At 45.1% G+C, this 24,191-nt stretch overlaps 1 protein-coding gene across 2 annotated transcripts; it reads left to right on the top strand.

Moving 5' to 3' along the window:
• The first annotated feature begins 403 nt into the window (after nucleotides 1–403).
• On the top strand, nucleotides 404–24,191 carry lrrc24 (leucine rich repeat containing 24). 2 transcript variants are annotated; one of them, XM_084007736.1, is made up of 5 exons: nucleotides 404–423; nucleotides 19,187–19,394; nucleotides 20,223–20,501; nucleotides 21,272–21,440; nucleotides 22,156–24,191. In XM_084007736.1, the coding sequence occupies exons 2-5, from the start codon at nucleotides 19,224–19,226 to the stop codon at nucleotides 23,403–23,405; spliced, it is 1,869 nt and encodes a 622-aa protein (XP_083863862.1). In that variant the 5' UTR covers nucleotides 404–423; nucleotides 19,187–19,223; the 3' UTR covers nucleotides 23,406–24,191. The 2 variants fall into 2 exon arrangements, with proteins under 2 accessions (XP_083863862.1, XP_083863861.1); XM_084007735.1 differs by lacking the exon at nucleotides 404–423 and adding an exon at nucleotides 10,091–10,176.

Genomic DNA, 24,191 nt, shown 5'->3' with positions numbered 1-24,191 from the left:
GAGCAGCGCCGCGGTGGAGTGGTACAGCCTGTGTGTCAGGGGTGGCTGAAGGACATTTCCTAGACTGGAGGGGTTTTTGTCTGACAGAAAGCAATTTTCCTGCTCGGGGAACTATTGTTACATTTTGTTTGAAAGGTGACTGCAGTTCTGAACCCATTTCTGCAAACCACAAGTGAACTACAGCCACCGCTCGGGGCCAAGGCGAGCAAGCTGCCGTTGTTCTGTCGGCTAGAATATGACAACATATCTGCTGTGTGACACCGCAGTGTTTGGCGGTCATTAACGAGTTTGGGGAGAGAGTGAGAGTGGCTGTTGTTGTTGTTATTCGGATCATCTGACAGGACCGAAAGACTGATGAATTTACTGATCCTTCCTCCTGATGTCGGGCTGTTTGCACCGCGTCGTCTTCCAAAATGCAAAACGGTACAAGCAGTCATTTGGACCGAGGATTGTAGGGCAGAGCTTGTAGGTTTTGTGAGTTCTCCAACAATGTTAAGCATGGGGCGATCTGAAAATGTCATGTTTATCTTGGCCAGAATAATTGCGATTCACGACATTATCCCAATAATCATTAAAATACGCTGAAAACTCTTAAAATGGCACCAAAAACACACTGGAATCATTGAACATTTAGTTAAGAAACAAACTCTTATCCCAATAATGGAAATTCAGCGCTTATTGTGATTGTGCTGAAATCCCACATCGTCCCATCTCTAAATATAGGACTTCATAAAGTTCTTGAACCTGCAGGAGTCAGATAGACTGTATTAAAAAAAGGGAAGGCCTAGTGCTGAAACGATTAGTTGATTGACAGATAATTAATCTGCAACACTGTTGATTAATGGTTTGAGTCACACCAAGGTGCCAAACCCGCTCTGGCTCCAGCTTTTTCACTGTAATTTGCTACTTCTCTGTTTTACACCGTCCAACATTTATTTTATTTTATCTTTGTGCTTTGGTCCGACAAAACAAGTAATTTATAGCCGTCACCTTGGGCTCTGTGGACCTGCGATGGGCATTTTGGAGCCACGCCATGGATGACGGCGGTGCCAATCACTCTGTTGGTCGGTGGCTCTGCTTCTTTGGTCCAGCTGGAAATAACACAAAAGCACTTTGATGGATTGTCGTGAAATTTTGAGCAAACCTTGCCGGTGCTTCGAGGATGAATCCCAATGACTCGACCACTTTGGAGACTGTGCGACATGCTAAAATGTTAACAAGTTAACAAGGAATGGGAAAAGGCACAGAGAATTGAAACTCTGAATACAAGTGTGTACCTTCTGGCTGATGGTTTGGAGATATCAAATTATAATTATTAGAACATTTTACATGTCAGTCGACTCTAGGGATGGGACGATCCCTGTGATAAAAAAAAAAAAAACACTCAGGATAAATTGATGGTGGGGAATTTCCATCATCAGTTTAATCATAAATATCATTACAAGCGACTTGAAGAAGCTGTCTAGCTCGCTGTCATGGTAGAGGTGAAAAATAGAGCCTGATTTAAAAAATACAGGACACAAAAATATGTTTTATTTATCCTTTATTTATGCAGGAAGACCTTATGGTTTATGATCATCTTCTTTTAGATTGTTTTTCATTTAAAAGGATCTTCACTAATCATCTTCACCTTTAATAAGGCGTAAGATCGTCATTTACTTTTCCTTCTGGTATTATTTTCTGTGTTTTTACCCTCATCCTGTTGCAGTGTGGATCTTTTTAGCAGTCCGTGCCATGACTCATCCACACCATCCTCTCTATTCCACAGAAAAACGGGAACTTTGTTTGAAGATCATGCAGAATTAGCTTTGTTGGCTTCGCTAAATGTTTCGTTTGCAAGCCTGTCACTCACCCAGTAATTGCTTTGCCCCGCTGCATTTCTCTTCAGATTACCAAGCAGATAGCAGAACATGTCAACTGTTAAATTGAAGGCAAATAGTTTCTGGAGCGAGCCAACGACACTGGCTTTATTAAATTAACGTGGCGCGGCCTCTGCCAAGGTTTCGCGACATGTCTATCTCTGGAATGAAAAGGAAATGTGTAAACTAATTCCCGTTTCCCCCCCGAGGGTGACTTCTGCATTTGCTCTAAATGAAAGAACACTGTGTGTCTTTGTCGGCTGGCAAACAATGATACTCATGTTTACTGAGAATACCCAGGCAGACTTTTGTTCTCTTGGCACTTTACTTTCTTTGGGTTCCCATGGATGCCAAACCAGTTATCATGACACCTCGCTGATGCCAGAAGAGGATGGAAATGACCAGCCTCCTCACTTCTGTCTTTTAAAACAAAAATACCCACATTTAGTGTGAAATAACCTCCAAGACTAGATCATAGAGTTGACATATAAAACGTATCCTTCCCTCCACATTGAAGAAATGAATGTCTCTGTATGAGCTGGCTGCTGTGGAGGTAAATGATGCCTGATGCAGGGAATGCCCTCCAGTGGGGAGTTGGCCAGACTTCCCCCAGCCGTCAACTCTCTTTACCCTTCATGTCGCCTGGGAGTAGTCCTGTCATGCCCGCGTTGACTGATTTGGATCAGTGGGTCTTGAGAATTTGTCTTGACTGCGGAGGGTTGGGGAAACGGACCGTTCATCACCTTAATGGAAGAGTATTGATTGTGGTGCAGAAGCACGATGCCCGTCTGCAATAGTAATGGAGTTCCTGAGAAATAACAGATGAAAAGGCATCCGGGGATATCCGAAAAAGAGGAAGACACCTCTGCCCTGATTGCCGGCGCCTTGTTATCTGTTTGGACGTGCACGTTTTTGTCCATTAATGCGTCTAGAGAGAGACATAAAAGCACAAATAAATGGATCAGCTCACCCCATCGCAAAAGGATTTTCTGCTTTTACAGATTCCCATCGCTGGGATTTCTGTCACCCCCAATTTCTTTAAATGGATGGAATTTTGTTTTGAAAACATATCACCAGAGGTGTGCTCCCCTTTATAAAGGTCATATCTGGCACTTCATCATTTATGTCTACATTAACAGCCAATATGGGAAGTAGTTTGTCCTGTAAGAATCCAGATGTGAGGTAATATGAGGGAGTGGACGTAGTCACCATGACATCACTATTTTTCTGAAGTTCGAGATGGCAGAGGGGTCATTCCATGTCATTCCATTTCATCAGATGCCTCCCGCCTGACCATCTCAGAATGTCCTGTACAAATTCCAGTACAAAGACACACTTGTGAATAGGAAAAATCCAAAATATTAAGTCTCTACTGTCAATATATTTTCTCATGAAACATCATTGAATGAAGGGTAGTTTAGAGTTTAGACGGTTTTTGGCATCATCCTCTGAAAAGCCATTTTTAAACAGCAATCTCTGGAGAACTATCTCAGCTGTGGCCTTCAAATCTTCTACAGTGTTTATCTGTTACTAACAGCCTCCAGACATGGAATGTCAGGGGTGTAGCTCAAGTATAACCTAGTATGGTAGGTATTTAAACTTCTCCCAAAATGTGGCTTGTCGAAATGAAGTAGCAAATTGGCTGAGCTCCCATTTTTACAGATAAATGTTCTTCTATCACTTCTGCCTCTATCTCTGGTGTTATGGTCTCTCTTAGATGATTAGTTTTATATTATATTATATTATTTCAGATTTTTCCCATTAACAAGTGTGTCTTTTTACTATAATTTTTACAGGACCTTCTGAGATGGTCAGGCGGGAAGATTTTCAGAAATTTGATGAAATGACACGGAATGACCCAGAGGTTCCCGATACCCCGGTGATCATATTATGGCTCAAAACTGATGATAATGTTAACTGCTGGATGTGTAAATAAGCAACTTGTTTGCTAACAAGATCAAAACATCAACTTGAAAGCAAAAAATATTGAGATGTTGCGTTTCCAACTTCAACACAGCAGAAAGAGAGAATTGAATAAACATTAGCATCGGACGTAAAAACAAAACATTCAATGCAACTCAAGGTTTTGCAGAATCTTCTAATATTGATGTTCTTGTCCGGTGATTTGACTGAAATTATCTGCGGGTTCTTCACATGCACCGTATAGAAATTCGATAGTTCCGTCAATATGAGCAGCCCCTTTCATATCACCCATAGTCAAGTCATCCATTTTTAATACGGCAATATTGATTAGTGCAGCTTAAAAAGAGCATCACCTCTCTTCAGTGTTGTCTGGGCGATCCATTGAAACATGCTTCGAGGTCAAGGAGTTACCAGGACATTGTTTCTGTGCTGCTGGAAAAAATGGAAATGTAAATTTGCCACAAAACCAAAACTGTCACATTTAAAAAACACATTTCTACATAAAAACATTTTAATGTTAGAACATTTGTATTTCCCTCATTTGACTGTGTTTTTGTTTACTTGATGTGTACAACCTTGGAATGATCTGCTGGGGACACGCCTCCTCCCCACAGATCAGCGTAATCCCTTTATGCTCCGATCTCGGACGTCAAAATCACTGACAGCTGTCAAAGTGTGAGGGCCAGAAGAGGGATGATTGACAACGTGTGTGTGTGTGTGTGTGTGTGTGTGTGTGTGTGTGTGTGTGTGTGTGTGTGTGTGTGTGTGTGTGTGTGTGTGTGTGTGTGTGTGTGTGTGTGTGTGTACAGTAGTGGGGCGTAATAACATAAGACTCTCTTAGCCTCCATCTGACTGTATTTGACAATCCCCTCTGTGATTAGTGGAACAAATATCTGCCTGTCGCATTACTGCTGTTGTTTTGTCGGCCATTGGTAAAGCTTTCATGTCCTGTATACTTTTCATCTGATTACATGGTGTTTGTGTGTGTGTGTGTGTTTGTGTGTGTGTGTGTGTGTGTGTGTGTGTGTGTGTGTGTGTGTGTGTGTGTGTGTGTGTGTGTGTGTGTGTGTGTGTGTGTGTGTGTGTGTGTGTGTGTGTGTGTGTGTGTGTGTGTGTGTGTGTGTGTGTGCTCGCTTTAAATCACGTTCATCTCCCCAGCATCTTTGTGTGCATGTTAGAGTCCAACCCATGTAGACCACGTCGCAACCAAAAAAAGAGGACTATTTCCTCACCTGTTTTTCCACATTTATATGGAAATCATGTTCATATGGCTCCATAAAGTATGGAAATGACTGCGCCCTGTTGGTGCTGTGATTTAGTCTACGTCGGGTCTCCATCTGTCTGCGAATCAAGTCGTCAAAGTTTATCTTTGCCTGTCAGTTTGAAAATGGCCAATTTTCTTTTGTCACAGCGAGATGGATGATTCAGTCACAATTATTTTTCTCACAATGATAAAGAGCCACTCTTACTTCCGTGTCAGGTTTTGTCTGTTAATTCCGGTTTCTTCCATTAGAAAAATAAATGATAAAGTTGGGACTCATCGTCAACAAAACATTCCTACGTTTGTGTCTCAAATGTGTTGTAAGACGTCAATAAACTGTTAGGATATTCTGAAATAAGTACTCTGTTGATATATAAGCATTCACTGTATTCTACAATGTTATGACAGTAAAGTTCTTTGCATCTAGTGAGAAGAACGAGCCGGATGCAGTGATTTAAGTAAGATCATTTGAGAAGAAGTGTCTCATATTTAATGGGAAAGGGAAGGGAGGGAAATGCTGCGTTTCTCATATTATGCATTTAAACGTTTACAATGACTTTGGTTGTTGTTCGGAACATAAGCAGAGCTTAATGTTATTGTTATCCAGATCAGAGTGAACCATAATATATTTATCAATTACTTATTTATCATTTACGACTGATTTGGTCACTTAGGTTACTAAATGTTTAAAGCTGACTTACAACACATTAGTGATAGTTAACAAGACACTTATTAATCAGTTATAAACAAATATTTTGTTGATGATTAGAGGCTTATAAACAACATAGAACTGGTCATCATTAACAAGTGTTATTACAGTAAACGGTATATGATAAGCGGACGTAGTCATGGTGACGTCACCCGTTGATTGTGGACTACGGTTTAGAAGCCTCCCGTTCTACATTTGGCCGTCGCCATCTTTTTCAAGTTTTGCAACCAGTGAAGGGAAGTGACCATATTTGCATTGGTAGCGACCTGTCGATCACAAGGTAGCCCCGCCCTAAAGCATCCCCTGCTTTATGATCCATCGGACTCTAAATGGACCATAATGTACTAAATGAACATCACGTTGTATTTGTTGAAGACAATAATAAGAATATAATAAATAAAGCTTAAGTATTTTTTCTCATAGACTTCCATGCAATCAGACTTCTTTTTGTCGAGATAATGCAAGTTTAAGGCACTTCAGCGTTGGCTTCACGTTTCAGAACCAGAGTTGGCCACCTGGTTATACAGCATCCTTTCAACATTAGAGGCGGACAAATCCTCCGCAGCAGGGTTGCATTCAGCGTGTTCTCTCTTTGATATATACGTGTTTTCATTTACAAGGCGAGTCAAGAAAGAGAACATTCCTAATTACAGCCAATCCCTATGGGCAACTCAAACACACACACACACACACACACACACACACACACCTGGTTCCGGGCCAGAGAGCCTCCGTCTCCTCAGATTGGCCACAGAGCACACTAATGGAACTCTGACTTGTTCAAGTGCACTTAGACAGTTGGATTGTGCACTGAGTGGGTTAGGGACTGATTTCCCTGCAGATCCAGGGATTCAAACAGGCAACTATGATATTATAAGCCCAACTGCCTAACTTGGCGGTTTAATAGGGTGCTTTTGTTTTTCATGGCTGGAAAACACAACTTGTTAGCAAAGTTTATGGACCAATTTATGTGCAAATAAACTGGATGGGACTTGCATACAAATAGCCCGCAGGTTGTGTCTCAACATTGGGCGGTTTTTTTCCTCCGAGCCGAAAAGGGAGAATTAAGAACAGCAGGATGAGAGGGAAGATGGTGAAAGGAGCCCTCTGCTCTTACAGACATTCGAGTGTGATGTTAATTATCCTGATGTGGGTCGAAATAGGCTCATGCTGGCCCAGAGGGGGTAGGAGGAGATCATTAAAATCCAAGCTCAAGCACACACACTGCGGCACCCTCAGCATCACACAGACACGCAATTAGACACAAACTAATGTACCTGCTCAGGCATGGCAACCTTTTCACACGCAGCTACGCGTCAGCGCTCATGCACACGTGCAGAGGCATTAATCAAGTGATGCTGAATGTGGGTCGGCACGGTTTTAACCACGGTGCGAGTCTGATTAGTGCGTGATCAGGTCATCATCACAAAGGGGCGCTCACGCAACAAGTCGTGTGCTAACCGGGAGGGTAATTCAGCCATCGCCGGGGCTAAGCTAACAACAAAACTCTTATCTTATTTCAAAGGAAATAGAAATTACTTTTTGATTAGAAAAAAAATATCCACACGTCGACTCATCAGGAACTAAAGCAGAGAGGTCTAAACCGTCAGCTAAAATGAATGAATTAACAGTTCCAGCAATTAGCTAAAATAATGGATAAAAGAAGGCTAACGGATAAGTAGTTTAGCTATAGTTGAAGTAATGGATAAATGGTTGGAATAGATAAATGGTGAAAATCCATTAGCGTATTTAAAACCCCTTTCTACATGCTACACATGAACACAGTACACATGTACAGTACTTGTACTGCGTTCGTCTGCAGTATTTAACTGTTGAATCAATGTATCTGCTGTGTGCTTGGCCTGGCTTTAGCATCTAAATGAGCTCTTGAAGCACTGGACCAAAAAGAATTAACTAAAAGAAGTGAATGTTATTATTATTCAAAACACAACCTTTGACCTTTGCTGCATGGTCTAGCTGTCCCGCCCTTTTATAACAAATAGAAAACTTTTCAAAACAGCTCGACAACATGTTCTAAACAGCAGTTACACCTCCATCCCTCTAAATATTAGAGAGTCTGTTAGTTTTAGTCATTTTAAAACGAATGTGGAAATGGGTGATGTTGTGTCAACATCTGTCTGCGCTGTCAGAGGCCGCTCTTCCCTCGCTACTTCCCGCCTCTCCGTGAGCCTGGCCGGCCGACTGGGGAGCGAGCTACGCCCACCAGGCGCTCGCCGAGCTTTTACTCCACAAACGCATTCATTTTGTAATGGACACTTTTGTTGTGACAAACCATCCGTCAGCTGGGAAATGAGTCCTGTAGTCTATGAGGTCAGTCTCCAGCCGAGCAGACTCTCCTGCTCCAGCCAGCTCTCAGCGGGATCTGACCTGGTCTGACCCGGTGCTGAAGAGTGAAACCAATGCTGAAGTGCCTAAAATTAGCATCCTCTCCGCAGGCCATCAGGGGACGATATGGTTGAAAAAAGAAGTCTGATTGCTTGAAAGTCAATGAGAACATGACCCTACTTATCATTTGATTAATTATCTCAGTAAACATGAGTTTATGGTCTCAATCTCTAGTTTCAAGTCTTCTTCAAGTCTTGTACCTTGTGATTGACAGGTCACTACTTCGCCAGCTTGCCGACATGCCAGTTGTGGAGCTTCTCAACTTGCCATATATTTCCAATATTTGAAATCTACACAGTTGATTTCTCGCTACAAAAATTCTCAGAAGTGTGTTTCATGACTTGCTGTTTTTGGCCACTATTGTCATCATGACCATAGAGTGGGCATTCTGAGCATCTTTGCATTGTGGGACGCAGTTGGAGAGGTAGACAGGTGTGATGCATGCTGGAGATTTTTAAAAATCAGCAGGACATCCAGCCATTTTTGTCATCCTGCATGCTGCATTTTAGCCAAATTAGTGAATACCGCTAGAGAAGGGGGTGTAAATTTGATTTTTAAATACAGCCACTGTCTTTTAACTAACTCTTTCCACCTTTATCCATTAGTGGGGTTTTGGGGGATAATTGACATGTAAAATGCAGGGCACATACAGGTTGAAATGATCAAATTAATTATAGTCCCATTATATTTAGTGTCACAGCAATTCCATTGAGCCAGCCAGCACAATATCAGGGCCCCGGCTCAACTAAATGGAACAGGGCCACAATTCATGGTGTTAAATATGCTCATTTACCCTGCTTCGACATGTGAAAATGACTGCTTTGTTAGGGGGCTATCTATTGTTTCAGGCTTTGGCTGTTTTAATTACATTTGGACCGATGCGTGGTGTTGATGAAGGAGTTCTTCTGGCAGAGCCGTGGGGGGTTCGCAAGACCAAAAGAGTTGGGAGCCAATGTTCCAGACGACGCGGGGGAATCGGACCCTCGACCCAAAAGTCTGTTCAACGAAACATTTCAATGGCACAAATGCTGCAGCTGAACGGTCATCAACAGGGGTCCAACAATTGCTGGAAAATAGAATAACTTCTGCTCACACATCCTCTCGCCCGGAGTCTGACATGCCCTGCTCTGACTGAGCAATGTGCTTCTGCAGGATATGGAAGGGCCACGGTTCAGCTTGAATCAGCTCCCCCCCCCCCTCAACAGAGTCCATAACGCGCTTTTCCACACTTGTGTTCTGGCTGCCGTCGCCACCGCGGGAGATGTAACCAGCAGCGTCACTCCGGAGCGCGAGGGATCAAATCCAACGCCCGTAGCCTTTCAGAATAAAAGACCCGGCCGCTGTCCGCGGTGCTGAAACCACTCTTTTCACATCGGAGCGTCGCTGTTTATCTTTTATTTCAAGTTAACGATGCAACAATCGGTGACAACCAGTGTGTGTTTGGAAAGTGAATGAACGAGAATCTCTCTCTCTCTCTCCCTCCCTCTCTCTCTCTCTCTCTCTCTCTCTCTCTCTCTCTCTCTCTCTCTCTCTCTCTCTCTCTCTCTCTCTCGCTCACACAGAGGGAGAAAGGGGGAGGGAGTCAAGTCAAGCAGGGATAATTAAGGAGTGGGTCACTGTTGGAAACATCCGCGTTGGGAGGGGAAAAGGCAGGAAAATAAAAGGAGTAAAAACGAATCAAAGCCGCGCAACAACATCAGCGGAGGGTTCTAAAGAGTCTAAACCGACCACCGTCGGCGCTGACGTCCGGATGCGAGCAGTTTTCCTCCGGCTCTCAGCAGCCAATTACAATGGACGAGCTGAGCCCGGGTGGACTCTAGACCGCTGCCCAGCGAGGAGCGAGCGCAGGGAGGCAAACCATGCTCCGGCTCATTAATCTGCACTGATTTGAAGTGAGATTTTTGTTTTTGTTGCGTTTTCTTTTTTTTCTTGCTTTTTTTTTTTTTCCTACTTCCAAGTCGTTTTGAGCGAGTGGGAGAGACCGCTGCCGAGATCAAGTCCACGCACGCAGGGGAACGGTAAGGTCGCAGTTGTGTGTTGGGGGGGGGGGGGTTGTTGTTTTTTAGTTGTAAAGATGTCATTTAATGCGCTTTAATCCCCCCAAAAGACCCGCGTTGTGTTCATCTGTATTGAAGTCTTTAGTGTACTTTGGGAGATTATGCAGAGTGGAAAATATCTGAATAAATCAACATTATTTGACACCTAGGTAAACCCCTTTATAGGCCCAGGAGCACATCCCCTTATTGTTTCATGTTGTCTTCAATAGTGTTCATGTCCCATATTGGTCAGTAGTGGTGAGGATTAGTCCAAAATGTAGTCTTCCTGTATTGCCATGAATGTGGATGAACAAAATATTAGAAACACCTCTGAGTTTATTGCAAAACAACAGAGCAACAAACTCCGAATGAGGGATCACTGCTGCAGACTATCCCCAGCAGCGCACCCTCTTAATGTTATTAGCTGACAGCCAATAGACTAGCACACAATCTCATGCAGCCCGATACAGCGGCGCTGCCGTAACATCTGTCGCTGTGAAGGATGTTTTTTTTGGAGAAATGTGGAAATGTGTTTGTTTGTTATTGAGGCGAAGACCTTTTAAATATTCTGGCCTTTACATATGTGTGTGAGGCAGAAATGACAGCCATAACAACAACCTCATTGCTAAAATATACAATTGGATTCAAATCTTTATGACCACAATAAGAGCCTGTTGTGGCTGTCTTGGATTAGACTTTACAGGTGTACCTTATAAAGTGGACGCTGAGTGTTATTTGTGTGTATGGAATAGTGTACAATTTACTCAAAAACCAACCGTAACTAAACATTACAGCCATCTTGAGTGTCCGATTCATTGCAGGGCTGTTGTTGTTTTAGACATTGCATTGGTTTTGGTGAGGTGTACCTGATAAACTGTCCATATCTACTTTATATCCTATATGTTTTTATTATTGTTGTTCTTTGTTGTTCTTGCTTCTACTTTTAAAAACATAATTCAATGATTATTTCATAATGACTGTGTCACAGCAGCAGCGATCCATTTACTAAAGTTTGTCCCATCGTACTAAAGCAATAAATCAGCTGTCTCAAACTTGGAGTGCAATTTAGACAAACTAGGAGCAATTTCACCGAAGGGCCACTGTGTATTCACATCACATGGGAATATTAAAGTGATGCTGTTGTGACGGGGGAGAGAAAAAAAGAAGCATAATAAGATCACTGCTGAGCGCAGCACACTCCCTCTAGGAATCTGGCAGGGACGTTGCGGGAGATGCCAGGGAGAATATAATGTCCGGCCACTGCTAGTTTACTGGTACACGCTAACTGTCCCTCCTAATTCTGAGTCACAGTTTTCTTTTTAGTGCAAGTCCCTCTGGTTAATTGCTATTCTGCACATGAAGCAGCATGGAGCCAGGCAGCGGGCCCCTAGATAGGACCCCGTTTGTATAACTGCAAGGGGGGGGGGGGGGGGGGGGGGATCTGTCTTAATGTGGACTGATCTGCACAGACAAGTCGACTTCTTACGCCTGCAGAGAGCTTTAATTTTTCATTGGCCGCTGTCTGCCCAGACAATGACGACTGAATTCTGTCTTGGCTGTAATTGTACAACGAGGGATACTGGGCAGATGGCAAAGATCAGCTGAAATCAGAAACGCATGGGAGAAAAATAATAACACATTTACTGTTTCATTATTTCCTGTCTATATGCCAGGCGTCGCAGATAACCACAGCGCTCGGCTACACGCCAGCGTTATTACGCACATCTGACATCCGTCACCTGCAGCCAACAGATCCTGTCACTTTCTCGGCGACAAAGAACGCAATTTATGAGGATTCAATGGCTCCTTCCGCAAACACCGCTGCACAGACGACACTACGGAAATGCAATATAGCGCGATGATAAGCAACGTTTATCGAAGCGTTGCAAAGCGCTCATTTCACTTTTGGATAAATAATCTGGACTTAGTTTGCTGCCTGAGTGATACCTGCACTTTGGACTCAACTGCCACAAAAATGAGTAATATTTATAATTCAGAATTCACCCATCTGGAATCACATGGGGGACGGGACACAATAAGGGAACTGCTAAACAGAAGAACAAAATCAAATCCAAATTCAGTCATGTGAACACTTTAATAGGAATTCGGGGAACTATTAAATCAGTTTTCTCTCTGCTTCTCAATAGAGGAGGATGTGACTCACTCATCTATCTTCCAACCTGTGATTTCATCCACCCGCTACATTACGAAACTACTGAGCGACAATCAAATGTGATTGGTGTGTCCGCGCTTCCTTTCTTCATTACTGCACACTCGCATGTAAGAAGATGCAAAGAGGAGTGGGGTGCAAACAGATTGATGAAAATGGAGCAGAATAAATATAAAAAAATAAGAATAAATCAAACCATTTATTCTGCTCTGGCATGATCCACTGACTCATAAATTCTGCAGCCTGTCAGATGAAGCTACTGAGAGTGAAATTGCTCTGATCGATTGCATCAACCAACCTTGACAATTAGAATGGACAGTGTGCATGAGAGAGAGAGAGAGAGAGAGAGAGAGAGACTGCAGAAAATTGACATTTGGAAAGGGGCGAGAAATGGCAAGGAAGAAACAGGAGCAAGTGTCAGACAGGTGATGTTGAGATTCGTTTGAAATTTGAAGAGCAGGAAACACTGACAGCTACAGTGTATTTCAGAAGGTGACAGGAAATTGCTGCCAGCATGTTCACTAAATGCTCGGATTTGAGTGACATGCCAACGGTGGTTGATGTTTCATTCACTTTTTATTGGTTTTCTAAAATGGAAAAACCCTAAAGGGACATTTGGTAAAATGAGCTTATTTGCTTTGTTGCCAGCCATGAAGACATAGAGCCAGCAGCCGCTTAGCTTAGCATAAAGACGCGAATCAGAGGCAAACGGGTAGCTTGGCTCGGTCCAAAGGTTAAAGTTCACCCTCGTTTCAGCTCGACTTTAAGGGACATCAGAGAGCTTTCAACCTTCGTACGCTCATCAAGAAAAAATAAGTGGTTCACAAAAGTTTGTCAGTGGGCAGTAGCATAAACAATCTGTTCACACTACAGTCTGACATACAGAAGAGGATAACATGATCACAAAACATCTGAAAATGAAGGTTGGATTTAATTAAAATGTAAAGTGCATTCAAAATGATTCACCTAAATTATATTCATCTTCGTTTTGTGTCATTCTGGATTTGAATAATAGAAATGTGAATCAAAAACTGTACAAAACACCTTCTATTATAGAAGAATATTATTACAGTATAATTATGCTAGTTGTTTTTGCTGTTATATTGGTTCCACTGTAATTGTCTCTCTGTGGTAATGACACAAATGGATTTTTTTAATCCCATTGTAGCCACTACCTGCTCTTCCTCATTACTTTTTCTTCTTCTCTCAGCCTCCTCATTTCGTCCCGTATCTTGTCCCGTCCAGAGCTGAGCTTTGATTGACTCGTTTCATTTTCCTCTCAAGTTGTTCACATAACCAAAGAAAGTTGAGTCAGGATTTTGTCATAATGTCTTTGCTGCACCAGAGTCAAAGTTATTTTTAGTCGGAAAATACTGGTCTGGACCTCGGTGGCTACAGTGGTGGGTTACACTTCATGGTCAAGTCTAAGGACCTCAAGCAAACATGGCCGCCTTCCAAATGGTTCAGATTGCACTATTTCTACATCTGTACGATGTTCACTTTGTCAGATTAGTATATTATAGTCATATTAAAGCGGTCAGGGTGGATGGTTTGGTCAAACAAACACAGGACTTTCACCCGTGAGACAGTTGTTAGTGTTGCTGGTGAAACCATAAGTCAACTCATCCTTCCTCACTATCTAAGCCCCTCATTCCCAAAGATTGGGTCCAATACATTTGCAGAATTTCATCACAGTATTTCATTTAAAGTTTCTATCTGCAGTAACCATTGAATCGAATATGAAAGGCGTGCATTGTGTTTGGGATAGCCTGGTAACTCCACTTATTGGATTCATGTGGTCTCATTTATTTAAGTATTTAATGTGTATATGTTTTCAGTGACACCATCATGTAACTTGGAAATGGCAATAAAGATGGTAGAACGTTTAATTGAAACACAAATTCACTCATCTCACTATTTATAGTTGAGAGGCCTATTGTAAATTGGGTCGCATTGGTTTGGCATCTTTAAAAAGTGGGTCTCCGAAAAAAAAAAACGTTAGGGAAACACTAATCTAGGCAGTTCTATGTATAAAGGACTGCATGTTGAGCTCATCTGCAGAATGAAAAAAGAACTTTCAGACACTCGGATCATTTTCTATGCAACGTTAACAACGTTGTTGCTGTTGCCCAATTAAAGCGTGTCGGATCAACGTTGGCAGTTTTGGAAGAAAAATACTTATTGTGAGCTGTTTTGTTGAGTTTCCATAAATGCTCTGAGTGATGCAGCGTCTGGGGCTTTTATTGTGAAAGGTAAAGCGGTATCAGCTGTCGTCGTAAATGTGTATTTTCCCAAATTAATAAAGTAAGTTGTGGTCGTGTGACTTTAAGTAAGAAAGCAATAACCTCAACTTATCACACTGCTCTCGCTCTCTCTTCTTGTCCGTCTGCCATTTTTCCTTCAGCACAATGCATGATGGCATCAAGGGTTTGTCACTATTTTTCACTTTGTATGATGGGATTCTTTGTTCACTATATTGGCTCTGATATAGCAGAGAGAATGCAGGCACTTCAACCTTGGCTTCACTTCTTAGAACCGGAGCTTGCAGCCTGCTAGAAATGCGTTCCTCCCCCAAAATCAGTATCATTTGTGTGCAAAACACTTTAGTTGTTTTGACTCATCCATTTTTTACACGGCGTTTGCATCGTTGCCTCTGTTTAGTCATGCAGATAAAGAATTGGATTACAGAGGAAAGAAAGCCCAGAATAACAGGAGAAGTCCCGAGGCTTAAAGAGGTTTACAGTGTCTCTTTAAGCTCTGAGCAATGATGATGTAACGTTACAATCACCCTTCCTGGACAGTGAGTGCATAAAAGTAAATCTAGCATGGAAAATGAATATTGATTACGCGGTCATAAAGTTGCCATTGTGCTTTTACCTCTCAATTATCAGTCGCAAAATTAAATTGCCCTGCAAGAATCCCAAGACAAGAAGTCGCTGATGCTCAGACGATTTATGTTCATTATTCTCAATCACTCCCGGCAGGTCGGGGTAGCGGTGCGGCCGTTCGCTGTGTGCATGGACTAAAGAAGTGTGACTGGCACCGTCCCTGCAGCCTGTAAAGCATCACATTGCCCCCAGACGGAATAAACAGCAGTTTATGAGTCGCGTTGAGCCTCTTTGCACTTTATATCGATAACCTTTGAGCTTTTCTGCTGGCCGGCTTTACATTACCCCCGACTGACTCCACATCGCAGACTGACCTGTCACAGCAGTTTATCATGTGAACTCCTAAAAAGCAAAGATTTATCGAGTTTGTGTAAACACAGAAGCGGAGGGGGGGGGGGGGTTTCTGGTTCCGCTGGGAGAAGTGGCAGTGAGTCACACACACACACACACACACACACACACACACACACACACACACACACACACACACACACAAGCAATACACACTTATTTACTTTGTTTCTCTTCAACACGGACGTTCACAAATGCAATCCCAAAATCTCCACCCTCCCGACATCTGCTTTCATGTTGAAAATCAATGACTGCGGAGCCCAGCTGGACAGTCGGAGTGCTAAAATAAAGAAATCAATGCAGGCTTATTAACTGAGCAGAGCTTCCTTTACCGCTGGCAAAAATATCTGTTTGTGTTTGTGTGTGTGTGAGGGAGAGAGAGAGAGAGTCTATGGCTGCCAGTTTGTATTGGTCTTGTCCGTGACTGATGATGGCTGCTGCTGCTTGTAGGTAGGATCTGCGAGAGCGTTTGTGTCTGCCAGTCAGAGTGTGTTCCCAGTGTGTTGGTGGCTAGCGTACAAGTGCTACTTTGTAGGCGTGCTCTGCATGTTCATGAGCCAGTGTGTGTGTGTGTGTGTGTGTGTGTGTGTGTGTGCGTGTGTGTGTGCATGGTGGAGACTATCGCTCCGCGTCAGTGTGTTCCTCTTGGTTAAGTGCCACAGTGTTCTCGACGTGCCTTGGCCTCGGTCTATTTGCGGACGAAAGGATGCTCCGAGACAAATGATTTAGCACCTGTCAGTCAGCGCAGAAGGACGAGAGATGGGAAAGGAAAGAGGTCAGAGGCGGGGGGGGGGAGAGGAAATGATGGAGGCTACCATAGAAACCATGGAGGGAGGAGAGAGTTAAAGAGGAGGGAAGGAAGAGGGGGAAAAAAAGTTCAAGGGGGAGAATGAGAATTGAGCTCGAGGTCATCACGTAGCTCAAGTTCCTGTGAGCAATTTTCTCCAGGAAATGACAGCCTCTATTTCTGTTGGGCTGTTTGCCTAAACCCCCCCCTTCCTCCTCCCCATCACAAGAGTTACCATAACAACAGATGAGGGCCGACCTGCATCGATGGCAGCAGAGGGATGTGAACTTTGCCTCCGCCTCCAGCACTCTGATGATCCGCTGCATCTCCGACACATCGACACCCAAGTCGCTCCGGAGTCCAGTACGAACGCGCCGTGTGTTTGCAGAGCCGCAGTGTGTGTGGATGCATGATGGCGGGAGGCGAACGCAGATACCGACTGCTGAACAGGAACTCGCTGTGACGTGCATTTCATTAGACGTCGTTGACTGGCATCCCGCCCTGGCAGGTCTTTTCCAGCCACTCGGATCGACGCACGCAACATTACGCTCTAATCATCCTATTTATTTTCCACACACTCGATAGAGACGCGTTGCTGACCTCGTTTTTTAACGCCAAACAAAGCATCCCCCCCACCCTTCCCCCCCTCCCCCGTTTAAAAAACGCCGACAGTGCCGAGAGCGGCTTAGCTAACGAGCATCTGATTGTGCAGATTACGCGTGTTCCGCAGAGGATTACCGAGACGGAAATGAACAAATTGACCTCTTACCACTGAAATCCCACATCTGCATGACAAAAGATGAAAGTCGAGCACAGCGAGGGCAAACTGAATATGAAACAGTGGCATGTTGTGCGAGGCAAGTCGCAGTCGGCGGCGGCATTTAAATAAACCTCCTCCCCTCGTGCTTTATTTTTGTCGGCGCCTTCTCCTTCCTGTTTCCCTGATAACGCCATTGATCTCTCCATCTCATCAGCCTCGTCCTAACACCGAAAGCGTGGCACGGTTGCCGCTCGGTGCTTTTTAAAGACTCAGGGAAATGCATGCTTCTTCCCTCCACCTGGCTGCGCGTCATTAGCATTGATGTTTTTCGGTGGGGCTCATATTCTTACAACAAATTAGACTTTGCATCCTGTTCTGTGTGTATTCTTAGCCGAGGGCAGGCGAGCGTCTTCCTCTCTCTGGTTCCCTCCTGACACTCTTTCAAGCAAGTCACAGCTATTTAAAAGTCCTCTCACTGTGAGGAGTAACAAAAGCTCAATGACGGACCAAGGCCTTATTCGAAATTTCAATTTTTGTGCTTTCTCTCCCCAACAATTGAAGTACAGTTTCTCTCCACGCTTGTTTGGAGAGCTCTGGAGAGGAAATGGCAAGCTTTTTTTATAATAAGTGTCTCCCTGTGTTTTTTGCTGAGAGAAGACGATTGAACCGCTTATGTAGGTCACATTGTATTAATCGAGCCGGCTATCCTCGAAAACGCGCTCAAACATGCAATATTAAAATCCACTTCATTGCTCATTTGCTTCATAATGCAGTGTGGCTGTGCGGAGAATGACTTCACTGAAATGGAGATCCCGGTGCTTTTTTTTCCCCACTTAAATTACTGGTCTGGATTATAACGCCACAAATGAGACACGTTTGATATGGGTTCTGACAGAGCGGTTCAGACAACCCCTGAATATTTATGTCACAGTCTTTTTCACGCACGGGACCCTTTCATCACTCGTCTGTTATGAGATCTGTGTGCAAGTAATAAACTAGATGAACTCCAAATCATTCCGAGATGTAAATGCTATTAATTATACGTGCGGGCAATTTTAATCAAAATAGAACTTTCGCTCGGGCTTAATGGGATATGGGAACACGGCCACATGAATGTTTTATAACAATGCAAGACTTTCAGATTGAATCAATGAGATGTCTGCTTCTGCTTCCGGACGGAGGCTCTCCGAGAACGAGGCCAGGCGGCTCAGCAAGGTGCAATCAATCTACCTGCTGTCGCCGGAGCAGAATGACAAGCGCCGTGTGACATTTCAACCTGCATTTTTATCTCCAGCCCAACCCTGCGGTATCTGCAGGCGATCTGCTGCCGATGAACTATTGTGAACGCCGCCGGGGCTGCGTGATACCGCGGCGTCCGACGTGAACTGTCGAGCGTAACAATAGAATCCCCTTCCGGGCTGTATGGAAATATGAAAGTATTAAATAAAAAAAAAAAAGAAGAAGTGAAGGGATGAGTTGCACGCTGATGGGTTTTTCATATCAAAGGGAGATTTTGCTGTGAGGTGCAGCAAGCAGCCGACGTTGATGTTTTTGATCAGACGATTAGAGCCGGCTGCCACTCGGGGGTTTTTGCTTTGAGAAAGTAAATGTGTGTTTCTGAGATTATAGGGGTCAAAACGGCGCCTCGGTTTCTCTGACACACAGAGAGAGAGAGAGGGAGAGAGAGTGAGAGAGTGTGTTTGTGCATGCATTAAAAAGACAACAGAGAGGTCCTTCAGGCAACCTGCACATCTTTTTATCACATCTTTAATTAATTGAAGCCCATAATAGAAGCTGCTGCATTTCCACTGAATTGACACAGTCGAATGGAAAACAGATGGAGTTTTTTTTTTTTTTTTTGCTGTTGTCAACCCTCCCTTGCAATTTCACAACCATCTGCATTTGGGACATATCTGCAGCGACTGTCTATTAGATGAAACGCCTCACCACGAAGGGGGAAATAAAAAAAGGTTTGTTGTTGCCGAGTTGAGTGATTGATGCCTAAATGATCCTCTTCCTCCGCCTCCCCTCTCCAGGTTCTGTCTCTGAAGGTCGACTGTAAAAGAAACCATCATGGTCCTCTTGCGGTTCTCCAGGCTCGTCCTGATCCTCGTGACCCTCGTGACCCTCGTCCCCCGACCGTCTGTGGGATGCCCCTCCGGCTGTCGCTGCTACAGCCTCACGGTGGAGTGCGGATCACTCGGGATCAAAGAAATCCCATCGGGTGTCAACTCTGTCACCGAGGTCAGTTGACCAATCGGCACTAAGTTAGGGCACACACACACACACACTCAGTGGCTTTGTATCAGTTGACTTCCTCTCTCATCCATTCTTATTACCCTGAAATGATTGTGGTTAATCAATTCGCTGTGACCCTCTTTGATGTAAGCCTGAGGGAGGGGCTGCGCTCTTGGCTGTGTAATTATTCATTCTTGCTCAGAAAGTGACTCTCACACACCCTCTGATCATCTGTTGAGAACATTATACCATCCTTTCCTCCCGGGTTCAGGCCCCCCCAAACATTCCTGCTCCTCATGAATATTAATAAAAAAAAGCATGTCCCGCATAAATTGTGCCATTAACCTCAATCAACGAGGTAGACCAGCAGGTCTATCTCGTTGATCAAACCTCACCTCGTGGCCCACCCCCTTTCTTTTGAAGGCTTCGCCAGTGCTTGGCACATTAGCAGTCGGGCAGACCACCGTGCATTGTGGGTCGGGCACACATTCTCGCGTGGCTCAAGTGTTTGTTGTTTGCTGACGAGGTCTGTGAATTTCCAAAGCATTTGGCAAAAGAACTGAACCACAAGAGAAGGAAAAGTGCGGCCTGAACGAGTATCCAAAGATCCTCACAGCGCGGCGACTGCAGATCACTCCAGCGACAGCCCCGTTGTTAATGCAATCTACGCTCATGGTTAAAACATTTCTCCGCTCGGCGGGAACAGCAACACGCCACGCTGGCTTTCTTGTCCAAAACAAAACACCCGATTCAAACATCACATCGCCTCCTCTGTGTCTCTAAAGCAATCAATTTGTGATCACAAACTAATCTAATTTACCTGCTCCGCTGCAGACCATCTTCCTCCAGGACAACGCTATCGTGCAGATCCGTCTCCAGGACCTGACTCGCCTCGGCAGCCTCCATTACCTCTACCTGCAGAATAACAGCATCTCGGCCCTGGAGCCCGGGGCGTTTCTCAGCCAGGGGCAGCTGCTGGAGCTGGCCCTCAACGGCAACCTCATCCATCTGGTCACTCCGGACATGTTTCGGGGTCTGGAGCACCTCCGGATCTTGTACCTGGCTGGGAACCAGATCACTCGAGTGCAGGACTACACCTTCAGGGGACTGCAGGTTGGAGAGCTAATTGTTTTCCAAAGTGACTAGCCACCCAACACATTCACGAGCCACAATGTTGTTGTTGAATTACGTTTTGTAAAAGCTGACTTTTAAATGTAAATGATTAGTGTAAACACCCACATCGACACTGCTGGGTTGCTGATATCGCCGCAGACCCCCTGATGCCTTCAACGTGAGCCGACCCCCTTCCTGTCGTCCCCCGTCCCTCCCCACAGGGGGAGCCGCTGTAGCGGCCGTTTAATCCACGGCCTTGGGAAGCTGCAAGCTTTCTTTTGTCTTGAGCTTTTCCATATTTCATGTGTGGCAGACTGCCACGGGTGAAATATGCTTGGTGGGGGCCAGGCAGCCCCTCGGAGAGGTCCCACAGAATGGCCATCCCTAACCCAGGAGTTATATACAGCCTTGGCTATAAATACGTGTGTGTGTTTGTGGCTAGTAAGGTGTGCTACATACACCACCATTTTGTTTTAAACTTAAAAAAAAAACGGAATCGGTAAGAAAAGTTTTGTTTTGCCAGCGAAGCTAAAGCTATTCCTGTACGGGACGACTTTTTATGGATTATACAGAAGGAACATACAGAATGGATTACGTCTGCTCCTGTAAATCCAACTCATGACAACGTGTCGGGCTAATCCCCGCCACACAGGAGTGCACGACAGACTTAGTCAGGTGGAATTGACTTGTGCTGTGATTGACATTTCTTTCCCTCCCTCCATTATAACATCCCTTCCTCTGCTTTGTGTCTTCCCCCCCTCCATCTGCAGCGTCTGCAGGAACTCCACCTGCAGGAAAACAGCATCGAGCTGCTGGCGGAGCAGGCTCTGACTGGCCTGTCATCTCTGGCTCTGCTGGACCTCAGCAGGAATCACCTCCGCACCCTGGGAGCCTCGTCCCTCAAACCACTCGTGAGCCTGCAGGTGCTCCGTGTCACAGGTAGGCAGAGCGGAGACGCATTATGTCTCACTGTAATATGACATAATCCTCCACCATTGAATTGACTGTACTTCAGTGAGCCCTGAAGAACTGACTCGATGGTGCACAGCTAGAGCTGCAGCCTGCAGGCTCGTGTCAATGAAATTTAAATGCCCTCATACGTGTTTTACATATCAAAGTGTTTCATCCAACGAGAAACCTTTTAATGAGAAAAAAAATCCCTCAAAGACACAATTTTTTTCAGAATAAATTGAAGGAGCGATGTCTACAAAAGGGACCTCCCATCCTGGGAAATTAGTCCTGGAATGGACACCCGAAGAACTCGAGCAAAGTTTAAATTACGATGAGCAAAATACATTTGTTTACCAAGCTCTATCACCTCGAGGCCAATTAAGTGTCTGTTCTGGAGCTTTCAGTCCCATTACATGATCTTCATTAGCAGTTTGCTCTGCTGGTGTGGAATATGAGATCGACAACTTTTCAATTTCTTTTACACTTTTCAGGAATTTCACATCCAAGTTTAGGGTTCAAAGTTAATACCTGACCTCGGAAAGCTTTCAATCTTAGGAGATGATCTTCATCAGCAGATGGAGTTTCTCTGTTTTCTGAACACTTTAAGGGATCCTCTGCCACGTTTAGCTGAAAGGTGTGGGGTTCAAGCTTCATTGTTGTCGTTGGATGAACCAAACACTTGGTTTATGTTGTCTTCTTCCAGAGAACCCGTGGCGCTGTGATTGTGCTCTGGGCTGGCTGAGAACTTGGATCAGCGAAGACGGGCAGCGTCTGCTGAGTTCTGCCGAACAGCGTCGGCTGATGTGCTCCGAGCCGCCTCGCCTCTCCCACCTCAGCCTGGTGGAGGTGGCTCCCAACAGCCTGGTCTGCATCCCCCCCGTGGTGCAGCTCGAGCCCAGCCACCTGACGGTGCGACTCGGCGAGAGCCTGCGAGTCTCCTGCCAGGCGTCGGGATACCCTCAGCCTCAGGTGACCTGGAAGAAAGCCTCCCACGGAAAGGCCCAGTTATCGCCTCGCGGCTTGGTTCAAGAGCTGGGACCCAACGGTGAGCTCTTCAGGCCCGGAGTCGGGGGAGTGGTGACGGCCGTGCCCAGCGGCGGAGGGATCAAGGTTGGAGGCAGCGGCGGAGCGATCCAGGGGCTGGTGCGTGGGGCGGAGGAGGGCGGCGAGAGGGACAGCTTTGATCCGGACATGGGCAGCGGCATGCTGTTCCTCAGCAACGTGACCGTAGCGCACGCCGGACGCTACGAGTGCGAAGCCTGGAACCCCGGCGGCGTGGCCAGAGTCACCTTTCATTTGGCCGTCAACATGTCCTCCTCGTCGTACTCGTCCCAGCTGTGGCCTCGTCTGAACATGCACTCCTTCGCTCCCTCTTCGTCCAACTCCTTCTACCAGCCGGAGGTCCTGGACGTCAGCCAGGAGCTGCTCTACGAACAGGACAGCATGGACTTCTACGCCCTCGGCCCCGCCACGCAGACCGCCATCGCCGTCGGCATCTCCCTGCTGGCGCTCACCGCCGTCCTCCTCCTGATCATGATCTACACTCGCCACCAGCAGTACCGCAAAGAAGAAGGCGGCTCCTACTGCACCAGCAAGGAGGAGAGCATCCTCTACGTGAACGACTACTCCGACGGACCCACCACCTTCGCCCAGCTGGAGGAGTACCGCGACGACCACGGCCACGAGATGTACGTGCTCAACAGGACCAAGCCGGTCCTGGGCTCCGGCTCGTCCCGGTGCGCCATGATGAGCGGCTTCGTCCAGCAGAAGGGTATGAAGGAGGCTCTCCTGGACCACGAAATGGTGCAAACACTGACCAGATCAGGGGGGATGGGGCTTCGCAGAAACCCAGCAGACGGAGGCGAGGGACCCCAAACGACAGACCCAGAGGAGCTCTTCCTCAGTCAGAGTCTCCTCTTCGGATCGCAGGTCGCCTACGAGATCCACTGCTAAGGGGGTTTTAATCCTCATACGAATCGGCGCGTTGATGGATTTAATTAAAGACATTAAAGGAAATCACCTCGGTGCGACGGCTTTGAAGCATCACATTATTATGTTGTCTTCAGTAGAGGGTGAGAGCGTCAGGTTAGTGGTTGCTGGGGGAATCCTGGCTCACAATCAGCCTCTCAGAGATCCTCGTCTGATTGATTGTATGACATTAAGATGGGTCAGAGGGGCGAACGATGATAATTAGAGAAAGTAACAATCAAACCATACCTGTTCATCTCCAAAAAGAAAACAAAAATAAACCTTTAAAGATAATTAGGAGCAGCTAACCTTATCAGAAAGGGTTTGTATGATGTTCATCTGAATCCTCACAAACAAGCTGAGACCATACGGGTCAAAACAGTGAGTCATAGTTTTCTTTTCTCGTTCTTGTCAGTATTTTGTCAGTGTTTTGTGTAAATATAAAGAAGCTACTTTCCACTGTGAAGTACAGATGTTTTGTGGACCCTGTTGCAGATCCCATTAGCATTAGACTGAATCCTCTTAGTGAGAGTACATTGTCATTACCCATGTGTGTGTGTGGGCGTGGGTGGGTGGATTGGTTTAAAGAGGTTCGTTTTGAATGCTTTTTCTTTTTAAACAAACAAAACAAAACATTTCTACCATAGCGTTGCATTCCTTGATGTTAACATGTTAGAAGAGGAATTAACATTTCTATTGTTTTGTCTGAATTAATCACATAAGAACATCAGTCTGTAACACTCATTCCAGTGTAAACGTTGTACATTTTGT

Source organism: Eutrigla gurnardus (genome assembly GCF_963514095.1).
Source record: "Eutrigla gurnardus genome assembly, chromosome: 4".
Classification (NCBI taxonomy): domain Eukaryota; kingdom Metazoa; phylum Chordata; class Actinopteri; order Perciformes; family Triglidae; genus Eutrigla; species Eutrigla gurnardus.
Note: the sequence above shows the minus strand (reverse complement) of the source record. Positions and strands in the feature narration are given on the sequence as shown.

Bases quoted from the DNA above. Each gene is read 5' to 3' on its own strand.
- lrrc24 (XM_084007736.1), top strand. From the start codon at position 19,224: ATGGTCCTCTTGCGGTTCTCCAGGCTCGTCCTGATCCTCGTGACCCTC. The intron at 20,502-21,271 runs GTTGGAGAGCTA...CTCCATCTGCAG, and splicing joins ACACCTTCAGGGGACTGCAG to CGTCTGCAGGAACTCCACCT. The intron at 21,441-22,155 runs GTAGGCAGAGCG...GTCTTCTTCCAG, and splicing joins GCAGGTGCTCCGTGTCACAG to AGAACCCGTGGCGCTGTGAT.